We start from the raw sequence: 13,122 nt of genomic DNA, 5'->3' as shown, positions 1-13,122 counted from the left end.
AAATAATAAAATACATAATAATTATATTTATATTCAAAAGAAGCAATTGAAAAATATGTTAAAAAAGTTAAATATTTATGTATTTTTTTTCACATTTTTGATATTTTTTGTTTCTTTTAGAACAGTAAATATGAAAAGGAATAAATATCAAGTTTTACGATGAATGAATACCTAACAACATTATTTATTAAATTTTGTAATATGTACTCGTGCATAAACTCAAAGAAAAACTGTAGAATATGCTGAAAGAATAGAAATGAAAATGATTTAAAACAATTATGTATATTTTATCAATCACAGAATTGTTTATTGAAAGTTATATTTTAAAATTAACTTAATATATAAATATATATGTAATTCAAAAAAATTCCTAATTTTGTTATGCAAAACAAAAAATTTAAAATTGGTTTTTGTCAATTATTTTTGTTAAAAGTTTACTAAACAAATTTAAAACAATAATTTAAAAATTTTATTAAAATTATAAAAATTACGTTTAATAAAAAAAAATTTTGTTGTTTAAAAAGTAAAGTCGATAAAAAAGGAAATTATATGAAAATAATTACTGTAATTTTTAAAATTATTAGAACACAATTCAAAAAGGAGTCAAAAATATTGAATGATAAAAAATTAATTGAAAATAAAATTAATAACAATTATAAAAAAAAATTAGTTTATTTTATTTTACAGGAAATTAGACGGTGTCACATATTCTACTACAAAGTTTTTTCCTTTTGGACTAATAATTTTCATAATAACCGGCATGCTGTTGTAAAAAAAATTGCTAATAATACAATAAATCAACTACTCATTACATTTACAATCGAAATATTGCTAGATTATAGACCAGGAACGTCTAATGTAAGACGACTAAGAGGTTGTATGCTAAATTTTTAAAGCATTATGTTTGTGATTTGAAAATACTGACATAGTACATAGATTTTATAACAAAATAAAATTTCTAATAAATCTCTGGTTATTTGTCTAGTCTTTTTTATTTGTAGTAATGCACTTAAAGTAAATATCTGAAAATAAAATTTAATGAATTTAATTTTGTTTATTAAGTCTGTTTAGCGTTAATGTCCCATAAAATTAATACAAAAATGAGCGATAATATAGAAAAATTTCAATCGTAGTTATTAATAGAATTATATAAATTCTTATTTTTCAAAGAAATTTTGCAATTTACTTTATTTTTTAAAAAAATATGAGTTTGGATTTTTATTATATAATTTGTAATATTAATTAAAAAACATTAGAAAAAATACAAAAAACGTAAATGTGTATATGTATATGTATGTACATAAATTTTTAATATTTACACATTATTTTGTCTTATTCTTTACGAATGATTCGAAATTTTGTTTTCTTCATTCAAAATATGGCGTAAAGTTTTTATATGTATTTGTATACATTCATGTAGTCTATATCCTTTGCAGTGATTATAAGTTTATAACTTCAAGGATATGTTCTGTATACTCTTTTAAAAAATACACATGTTTGTGTGTGTGCAAGTACATTTATTATTATTATATTTTTTTTTTTTGTGTGCTTAAATTAACTGAGCGCATAGTGAGTGATTTGTGTGAGCTCATCGTTTGTTTTTTTTTTTTTTTCAAAGATTTTAAATTATTATTTTAAGCAAATATGAAGCGAAAACATACCAAAATAAAAAAATATTTTTTGAAATTATTATGATTTTTCAACTTGATGACTATGTTTATTATCTTGCTTCATATAAATTTAAAAGAATTATATAAAAATGTTCACAATATTTTATTAGTAAGATAAAAATCTTACCAATAATTTTTCAATGCAATGAATTTAAATCAAATGTATTTTAACATATGAATTGTCAATAATAAAATAAAATATACAAAATATACTGTTAATATAGAATAATTTATATTAGCAAATTAAATGTTGATCAACTTATGAGAAAAATTTAAAAAAAATTTTTAAAAAATTTAAGATTTTTATTATTCTAAAATCATTTTTTTGATTACTTATAATTCTGTTTTTTGTACATTATTCCCTGTATTAAATTTTGTGAATCTTCAGAAATTCAATGGGTTTCATAATAGAAAAGGTTCTTCGGGCTTTCGTTAATATAATATTCTTCTACGAGTCTATGTCATTTTGGTATTTTTACATAGCATCAAAAATTATGTTCTATTAGTTGATGCAGATAAAGAATTATGCGTAACGTACTATTTTATCATTTATTAACTTTACATAAAGAAAAAATTAATGGTAAATTTATTAAACCACAATGAAAAAAGAGAGAGACTGAGGTCAACAGCGTAATCTTTGTAATTATATGTGTATAAAATAATATAATATTTTCGGTTTTAAAATTTAATTAAATTTTTAGAATATTGAACGACAATTGTAATGATATTGTTATATTATAATATAATATGGTTATAATATTATATATGTATGTCCTATGACAGTGAATGACGGTGATAGGATTTTCGAAAAATTTTAGGTATGTATAAAAAACAAATTACTATATATCTTTAAATAATATTAAGTTTGAAAGATATTTCCCTATAAATATGAAATTTTCAAATTAATATTGTAAGTATACAATTATTTCGAACAGAAAGAGAAAGACAGCAGTTCTTCCATCGTAATTTATTCGTAAATAAATAAGTTTCACATAATATTAATAACAAAGATTTATTCTTAAGTCAATAAACTTCAGTTAACTAGACTTTTATATAAATATGAATTTATTAATAAAAAGGATGCTTTAAAATATTATTACGTAAATAATTTTAATTTACTCCTATTAAATTAAATTATTTATATACACACGAATATTTCCTGTTAAAGAAAAAATAATTGAATATTTTTTTTTTTTAATTCATATATTCCTTGATAATGCAATTTATTTTTCCTAGTTGCATCATATTTTTTTTTTTAAATTAACTATGAAATGAGAACGTCATATTTATATGTATGTCTACTACATTTTCTATAACAAAAAAAAAACACAAAACTGTACACATATTTTAAGTATGTCTATTATATAAATAAAAAAGTTATGATAAAAAACAAAAATGTCTGCTTTTGAAATAATTGCAATAAAAAAAAAACTTTTTTTTTTCTCATTTGATTTTGTCGCAAAATTGACCCAATTTTATGAGCAAAAATAAATGATTTCGCTCTATTAGAAGATTAGACTATTCCTGAAGATTTATTCTGAAAAATGTTTTTTTTTTCTCTATCATATAGCTGAATAGAGTAGTTTTGCTTGTGATGAACACATCAGATATTTTAATTTTAATAAAAACGAATGCAATATTCTTTGCATGGTTTGTTTATCCTAGCTTCCATATATGTATACAATATATTAATATTAAAATGCATATGTTGTATAAGCTATATATGCAAGAACAAATATACACACAAAGATGTACATATGCATATATACGTCTTAATAATTTACATATATTTTTATATTTAATATTAAAATTTTATATAAAATATCAACTTGTACATTCGCTCTGTATATACTATGTGCATGAATATATATTTCTTAAAATAAGTATATAATGTTATATAATATTTAGTTGTATCTACAGTTTCTTTTTTCAAATTTCTGATCTCAAACCACAATAGATTTAATATAATCTCATCAATATAACGAGAATATTAAAGCAGACGTTAGGCTTTAAAATATACCCAAAGGTAAAAAAAAATAATAACGATGATCTTATTCTCTTTTTTGTCAGATGATAAAGAGAAAAAATTTACCTTTAATTTCTGCAATAATATACTTGTAAATATAAAGAAATAAAATAAAAAAATAAAAACAAAAAAAGCTAGTCATATATATGCATATATGAACATATATATTAATTATGTACATATGAGTATAAAATATAAAGAGAAGGTTAAAAAAAAATAAGAATATTTTCGAAATCAAAATTTAATTTACGACAAATTGTACGACGCACGTCATTTTGTAAATTTGCTATAAAATATTGTGAAGACTGGGTTAAAAGTGGGAGAGCCATTAACTTTTTCAGCATTGATTTCAGTTTCATGTATATCAAAATTACAGTTTTGCTATTAAGTAAACAAAATTCTGAAAGTTAAAATTTTGAATTTATAAAATAAGTTTTTTTTCCATAAAATAAAAAGTATTTGCCTTAGGATGGTAAGCCTTCGGAAGAAATGCCGCTACTGTTCATTTTGAGAAATCTATAATATTATTGTAAATTTTTAAAAATAATTGTTAATTAATTATTGCATTTTAAATTAAATTATTTTAATGAAAATTTCCTACTTACAAAACCTTGTCGAAAATCGATACCTTATTTGTTTTTTTTTTTCCAGATTATCTGAGTATAACTGTATTGTATTACGTCTAGCTGTTAGTTTTCTTTTTTTTTTAATTTATATAGTCATTGAACCGATAATTTAACATAAAATTGACATATAAGGACTTATGGTATTAAGAAATGCTTTTACGCTACACATTACTCAAAAATTAAACGGAATTGAAATAAAAGTAATAATGTATACTTTTATTACATGCGTTTATTCTCTCTCTTTATATATGTATATATATATAGTATATGAGTGCATATATATGAATGTTAATATAATGGTTTTGAATTTATTTTAATACGTATATGTTTGTAAGTATATATTTAATAGGATTTAATTCTTTTTTTCATTTTTTTGAAATGAAACATTAAAATTACAACTTTTCTAATGGTCTTTTACAAGAAGTAAAATCAATTTCCAGAAATTATACAGTTTGCTATGAGTATTTAAAGAATTAATTTATGATATTTTAACCAATAATTTGTGATTTTAATTTATTAAGAATTTTAAATTAAGAATTTAAGAAAACTTCAAAATTCATATGAGGAATTTGGCGATTTTCTATAATTTGAATAACTTATTTTTCTCTTAAATACAAATTCATAAAATCTGTTATATTGTTATATATAAGTTATTGTATTTAAAAATGGTAAATTAATAAACGAATTTTTTACATAAATAATTGGTGGGCAACGAACTTGCCGATGGGCTGGCACGGGGGGGATTTGGGGTTGACGAAGGCGTTTCGTCATGCGAAATTTTTGCTTCCATTATGCTCGAGGAAGTTCACCGCATAATTGTTGGGAATGAAGAGTAGCCGGGTTCGCTCTATTGCAAATTTTTTTACGAGGCCCTGCCCGGTGAGGTATCACCTGCATAGGCTGGGGAAATCGAATTCCTCCCTGTGCAGATTTTTTAGGAGCGGTGATGAGACAGTCGTGCAAATTCTTTGCAACTGCCCGGTACTGAAATTATACAATTCATACTTGGAGTGGGGATATGGTAAGTGGGGTCGTGTGTAGGCTACATTATGTCGCGAATGGCTGCGGTGGCTAGGGGGGGTACTTCTGATCCACTCGGTATCCCTTAACAATCTACAATCTACTTAAATAAATGAGACATACATGTAAACACAAAAAAAAAAAATTGCAAGGGTAAACAAGATATGGTGTGAGGATTTACGAATCAAATTTTTATACCATACACTTCTTATGGATTTTAAAGTTATTGTTTCATACATATATGGAAGATTATAGAATACAAAAGTGTTTTTGAAAGGTTTCATTTTAAATGTATGCATTTAATATTCTTATATACAAATATGTGTTAAAAATTTCTGCAATTGGAATGCTCTTGAATATTCTATTATTTATTTATAAAAATAGCATTTTTGAAAAAATGTTGAGTTTTCTTTCTTGCTACTTTAATTAATATTAAAATTTTTATTAAAATATATTTAAATTAATTTTAAGATATGTAAGCTATGTAATGAAGAAAAATATAATTTTCAAACTCTTCAAGTACAATATTGATTACTAAAAACGGAGATCTTGATAATTCACAGAAAAATTAAATTCAAACTCAAGGATATGGTAACAAAGAAAAAAAATACATGTATAAAAATTTTTCCAAATTCATATATATTTTTCGTTTGTGTTTGTAGCTTTTAAAATTTTCATAGATTCGAATTATTTTTATATGGTTATTTTTAAATCACATACTAAGAGTGAATTAATCTTAAGGATGAACATTACACTGATTTTAATCAATAAATTTTGGATTTTCTTATAGCATAGATTAATTTGCTAGCTAAAACTATTAAAATTTGGTTCATAATAAATATTCAAAAAATAATGTGCATAAGATTGCCACTTACCTTAAAATTCTATAAATTTTAATAACACTTCAAAGAAATTCTATATGTACTGAATAGAACTATATATGAACTCAATATCTACGTCTTTAAATATATGAACATTTTCATAGAATTTTCAAAGATTTTGTCAGCCTATGCTAATTTTTACTCTTATTGCATATAATAATGCTTAAAAATATTAAATACTAGCTATATGTATGTAAGAAAATATTGTAAAGAATTTCTTTAATTCGTTTTTTAGCTTCAAAATTGTAATATTGTATGACATTGATTTGGAGTCTTCAGAGAAATTCAGAGCTTAACATTTCAATGGTAAGTGTGTATTTAAAAGAATTTTCATTTTGAAATTTGAATTTATAGAATTGAATTAATAAAATAAAATTATATTATACCATGACAACAATTTTTGTAATAAGTAGTTTAAAATTACGAAAATAATATTTTCTTTTCTTAAAGAGATTCACAAAATTTTCCATATCCTTCTCTTTTTTGTATGAAAAATAAAAAAAAAAAAATTATTTTTCTTTTTATTTTTGTTGTTACTATTATTCCTTTTGACAAAATCTACAAAAAATTTTCTTGGAGTCCGAATATTTTTCTAACTTAAGTTCAGAATATAAAAGAAAATTTTTAGAAACTCATGGATGATTGTTTTTTTTTTTTATTGCCTTTTATAATTTTTATTATTATAATTTTCTCTTATCAAAATTATGAATTTTCCCTAAAATTTTATTTTTTATTTTTTGTTTTGCTTTGTTTTTCTTTACTATGTATACTTTAGTTTTTTTTTTTTGTCGTAGATTATGGGTATACTGGTCCAAAGTATGTATAGCAATTCCATTACTATTATATTGGTATACATACATACATTAACATTATGTAGATGAAACTATAAAAGTTATACAGCATTTATAAAGCATATAATTATATAGATAAAAATTTTATATTTAATATAGTAAATATAGAATGAGAAGTTTTGTTTAACTTCAAATTAAACTTAAATAAATTATAAACCAATAACTATTCATCTATGAATATTTATATAAATTCAGACAGAAAGAAAAATATATATTTTATTCTTATAAACTTTATAATATTCATAAAAAGTATGAATATATTAAAAATATTTTAAAATATAATATTCAAATACCTCGATATTGTACTATAGAATTTATATTAATGTTAATTAATAATATGCATGACTCTGATATAGAAAAATAACATAGTTAAAAGATTCGGTACTGGTACTCTTACACAAGTTTTCATACAAACTGAAATTAAGATTCCGACGAATTACTATGACATTGAGCCGAATAATTGCTTTTTGCTTTAATTTTGATAAGCGTATACAATTTTTAAATCTTTACTTCAAAATGAACTATGAATTTCCTGAAATATTGATGAAAACGATATGAGAAATGCTTATATAATAGAATAATTAAATTTATTCGTTTATTTATTCAAGGTTGGTACACGATATATACTATGGTATATTAAGGAAATTAAATATAAGGACTTTAATTTCTAATTACATTTTTAATTTAAACTTTAATAATTAATAATATTAAAAAAAAATAAAATGAGTAATTATTTTTATTTAAATTAATATCGAGTTTTTTTTTTATATTGATTATACATTATAGATTTCATCTATTTTAAAATTGTAAAATTTTTTGAATGATATTTATGTAATTTCTGCAAAATAAGAAATTTTTCCATTAAGTTTTCATTTTGATTGATTTCCTTAAATTCAAGGTTGAAATTTTCCTATTAATATAGCTTCATTTGTTTCAATATACAAAAGTATATCGTAATATTCTTTGATGATGAATTCAACTAAAAAAGCCAATGGTATTCTTTTACATTTAATTTTTTAAAGAGAAATAATTATAATTAAAGAGTGTGTTTCTGTTTGAAAGAGATAAAAAAACATGTAGACTGTGAAATTTTTTTGAATAAATCCTATAAGTATGCAAATTTCAATTATTTTTTTAGATAAATTTTTATTTTTTGTTAACTAATAAAAAGTATATTTAATATCTAATATTTTTACATCAATACCATTATCTAATTGTTTGAGATGTAAATGATCAAGTGACAACTTTCCAATACAGTTTTCCATGAACAACTTTTCAAACAAGTAATCGCTAGCATAATACTCTTGAGTATCATTTGATTAATATCTACCAATTGTAGATTGTAGATTTGTAAACGATAGTAGTTTGTTTTTATTGTTGTTTTTGTTGTTTCTTCTTAATTTTTCGTTCCAGTAGTAGCTGGTTGAAAGGTAGCCCGTCATGTAGAGCCATGCCGTAGTAAGATCAAAATACTCTTTGAGGTGACCTGGTATCAGAGAGACTACGTTTGCGGCAGTCAGTAAACTATCCCGGTTACCAAAAAATCTAATGGGCACTGTATAACACCGCCAAATTTGGAGGTGTGGGGCAGTAACTGCTGAGATAGGTTTTATCTGTTACTTCACGCAATTTGAGATTCTCTTAGTTTCGGACCTCTCTCTCGACCATTTCGCTATGGACCTGCCAGGCATCACAGTTGCAGTGCCTGCTGACACTGCTCTCGAATTCACTGGTCTTATTCAAGTTGCCTCACTGCGTCAAGGTGGAATCTCGCCGAGGCAGTATATCTCCCAATATTTACTTGTATAGTCATTTTATAATACGAGTATAAAAGAATTTTTATAATTTTTATCAAAGACTAAATAAATTTTTATTGAAAATTTTATCTAGCGACCTTAATTTCTTTTTATATAAAATTTCGGCGACTAGTTATATATGTAAATAAAATTTAAATATTCAATTAAAGTTCATAAAAATTTGTGAATCATAATATTATTTTTCTCTTAATAAATATATTAAATGCAATTATTTTAAATTAGTTTACAGATTCAAAATAAGTTTTAAGAACGGAAACTATATCGAATGTAAAATATATAAGATGAATACAGACAAATGAAAACGTATATTAAAACAAATTTGTAAGGGAAAAAAAATTATGACTCATTTAGTTTTCGTAGAAATTGTTAAATTGAAAATATTCAAAAAAATAATATAAAAACGAAAGAAACTAAAATGGAATAATAATAATGATAACAATAATAATAAAAATAAAACAATAAAATGATAATATATGTATGTATGTATTTTAAACATAAGTTATTATCGAACATAAATTTTAATATATATATACAAAAGTATTACCACCTTATTATACTTAAATTTTTGTAAATTAATTATTAGAAATTAAAATTTTCAAAAATTTGGTTTAAATTAAACTGACCCCTGAAAGTATGCAATTTTCATTTTTTTTTTGTTAAAAAGTCGATTAATCAATTATTAATCGAAATTTAATGCAGTGAGATTCAGAATGTCACTGAATGGAATTGGGAGTTTTGAATGAGAATACTATTTCAAAAGAGAAATCTATTAAGTTTTGGAGGTGAAACGACAATCTAACATTATTCCTCAAAGTAAAAATTTTTTTGAATGAATTTTCGAGAGAACCATGAAATAAAAAATGAAATGAACTTTCTTATATTTAAAAACGATGGTAACGCTTTGTATTTGTGAATAAATTTTAAGATTTTACAACTTTCAAAAAAAAAACAAAAAATAAAATTAACAAAATAAAATGAAAAACAACAAAAATTGTAAAAAAGGCAGAAAAAAAATCTCATCTCCTGCAAGTATGCTATAAGTAATATTCTTGTGTATTTTGCTATTATTTTTCCTTTCTGTTTTTTTTTTCTTAATAAACGTTTGTTCGTAATGCATACGATGAAGCTAAGAAAAACACAAAAAAAAAAAAAAACAAAAAACTGTGTGTATTTTCTATTCTTCTTTTTTTCCCTTAGTTGTTTTTTATGTGCGTGTATGTGTATTGCTTCTTTCATTTTTTTTTTTCGTTACGTTCTTTGTTTTCTTTTTTTTATAATAAAAAAATTTCCCTATTTTCAAAATCAGTCTCTAGATATCATCCGCCCTGTGTAGACGAACACACAAAATAGAAAGAAAAGAAAGAAAATTTTCTAAGTGGTGTACATTTACACACACAAACTTCTAAATACATATATCTATGTATATATGTATTCAAAATGATTATTAAGTAGTGCTATAAAAATGGGTCCTTAACCATTATTAAGGAATCGCAAAAAAAAAGGAAAAAAGCGAAATTTTTAGTATTAAAAAAAAAAAAATTAAATTTTTTTTTTCATTAATTTTCCTTTTTTAAATTTCGTTTCGGGTTTTTTTTTTCTATGTTTTAATTTTCAACAAAAAAAAAAAACCAATTTTTTTTTGGAACGAAATGATTACAATAACGTTTTTGCTAATAATTACCACAAATTATGTGGTAAATGGAATGTGTAAGTGTACAATTTTGCTTCGTGATATGTGATTTGTCTTGTCTTCTGGTACTTCAGCAAAGAAAAAAAGAAAATAATATGGAATATAAAAAATTTTCAAAAAAAAAATTAAAAAAAAAAAGAAAGGAACATGAAAATTAATTTGGCCTACAAATAAAAAAAAAAAAATTTGTAATTGTTAAAATTAAAGGAACATTTTCTTAAAAAGCAAAAAAAAAAAAACAAGAAAAATAATATTTAGAAAAGATATAATTTTGTTAAAATTAAGAAAAAGAAAAATGATGTATATATATATATATGTATATATATATAGTATATTAATGTATACATACATATATAAATTTTTATGAGAAATTATTGATTTTAAGTTTTGTAGGGGAATATTTTTAACAAAAACAATTTAGTACTACCTACTAACAACAACAAAAGCAACTGTCATTACGGGAAAAAGGAAATTTCCCACAAAAACAGAAAAAAAGAAAAATTCAAAATAATATTATCAAAAGAACCCTCAGGAGAATTTTTTTTTTCCAACTTTTGCGCAAGCGCATCAATTTTGTTATGTCTACTGTCCATTAGAGTACAACTTTTTTACAATCAGCTGATTAATATACCCGAAAAGAAGAAAAAAAAAACACACACACAAAACAAATACAACAAGAATATGAAAGCAAAAACAAAAAAAAAAATTAAAAAAATATTATGAAAAATAATAACAACAATATTTTAAAAATTCATCTTCTATTTGTGGCGCCTTTAATTATGCAAAAGAAAAGTCACATGTTTCAAAATTTCGATGTTTCTCTAATGTCATTTATTATTTAATATTATAGTGGTGTTGTTGTTTTCTTTTTTTTCTTCATTTTAATAATAAAGAGCATCGTAAAATTTTTTTTTCATATTATTTCTGTTTGATATTTTTTTTTTTTGTAAATTTTTATTCAGAAAATTTTGTTTTATACCAACACATATACATACATATATAATATGTACTTAATACAATATTTGTACGAAATTTGAAATTCTTAACTTTAAATGAGTACTTATAAATTTTTTTTTTCAAAAACAATCCCAAATACACAGTTGCTTTAATTATATTTTTATTTTAATTAAATTGAAATTTATTAAATTTATAAAATTCAATTTTGATTCTAAGATTTGAAAAAAAAAAACAAAAATCTTTCGATAAAAATTCTTTCGATATTCCATTTTTAAAAATAATGTCAAAAGTTGTTGACCTATATGGATAAAAGATCCACATTTTATTTTCTATTTTATAAGAGCAGTATTGCTTCGTAATTTATAATCTTTATGTATACTTGAATTTTAAAATGAAAATATCCTACAATTATTTTTTTTTTTCATAAAAAAATATACATAATAATATTTTTAATATACATATATAGTTCCTGTTCCAAATTTTGAGGCAAATCCATATTCGAAACGATTGTACGATGATTTGCTTAGCAATTACAATCGATTGATACGACCAGTTGTTAATAATAGTGAAACGCTAACCGTATATTTGGGCTTAAAATTATCTCAATTAATTGAGGTTAATTTAAAGAATCAAGTTATGACAACAAACCTATGGGTTAAACAGGTAATTTTGTTTTTTTTCTTTTAAAAATCTTTAATAATTTTTAATAAATAATTTATACATAATTGAAATATTTCAAAGTTATTAACATATAAGATTATTTTAAATTATATTGGAATGACTTCCAAAAATTTTAAGCTTCTAAATTAAAAACAAATTGTATATTTTATTTTCTTGCTTAATATTTTTCATCATTTACAATTATATTTGATCTGTAATCATATATATATTGAATATTTTTTTTGCTTTCTGAAAAATATTATTGAAAAAAAAAAAAAACGAAAAATAAAAAAAAGAACCGATTAATATATACATATAGAGAAAATTTTACATGTCGACATTTAAATGGAATATGACATCATAAGTATGTGACAAATTTATATTTTAAAAGTAGACAGAAAATATCTCTAACCTAACACAATATAAGAGTTGTCTACCATTAAATTGTTTTAAGTATATTGTAAATACACATATATATATATACATAAAATAATATATTGTTTATGTATATATGTATGCATATAAGTATTAAGATAACCGTATAAAAATTATACATAATTCTATAATTATGTATCATAAAATAAATTTTTATATATACCATATATATACATGAATACATATACATATACGAGTATATATAGAAAAATATATGTAGTACTGCGCGTGTATTTTATGTACAAATATTTTTATTACACGTATACATACATAATTTTCTTTTTTTTTTATTAAAGATTAAATTTAATGTAATTAAGAAATTTCTAAAATTTATTTATAATTTTTTTTTGTCATATTTATGTAGTATTTATTAAAATGAAAAAAAAAAAAAATTGATTTCAATTTTTATTTTATATACATATCTACATACATATTCATATATATGTGAATAGAGAAAAATTATAAAATTTACGTGGTGCTGGTCAAGGA

The 13,122-nt window shown here is 22.0% G+C and overlaps 1 protein-coding gene across 1 annotated transcript in view; it reads left to right on the top strand.

Moving 5' to 3' along the window:
* The first annotated feature begins 10,210 nt into the window (after nucleotides 1-10,210).
* The window catches only part of LOC129618496 (acetylcholine receptor subunit beta-like 2), a 58,536-nt gene continuing 55,624 nt past the window's right edge, over nucleotides 10,211-13,122 (top strand). Inside the window, exons 1-2 of the mRNA XM_055533293.1 lie at nucleotides 10,211-10,598; nucleotides 12,005-12,201. Of these exons, the coding sequence (XP_055389268.1) occupies nucleotides 10,541-10,598; nucleotides 12,005-12,201 (255 nt within the window). The 5' untranslated portion in view covers nucleotides 10,211-10,540. The remainder of the gene's footprint in view (nucleotides 10,599-12,004; nucleotides 12,202-13,122) is intronic.

The sequence above is a fragment of the Condylostylus longicornis genome, unplaced genomic scaffold, assembly GCF_029603195.1.
Source record: "Condylostylus longicornis isolate FDR11 unplaced genomic scaffold, ASM2960319v2 ptg000008l, whole genome shotgun sequence".
Classification (NCBI taxonomy): Eukaryota; Metazoa; Arthropoda; class Insecta; order Diptera; family Dolichopodidae; genus Condylostylus; species Condylostylus longicornis.
This window is presented reverse-complemented; position numbering and strand designations above follow the sequence as displayed.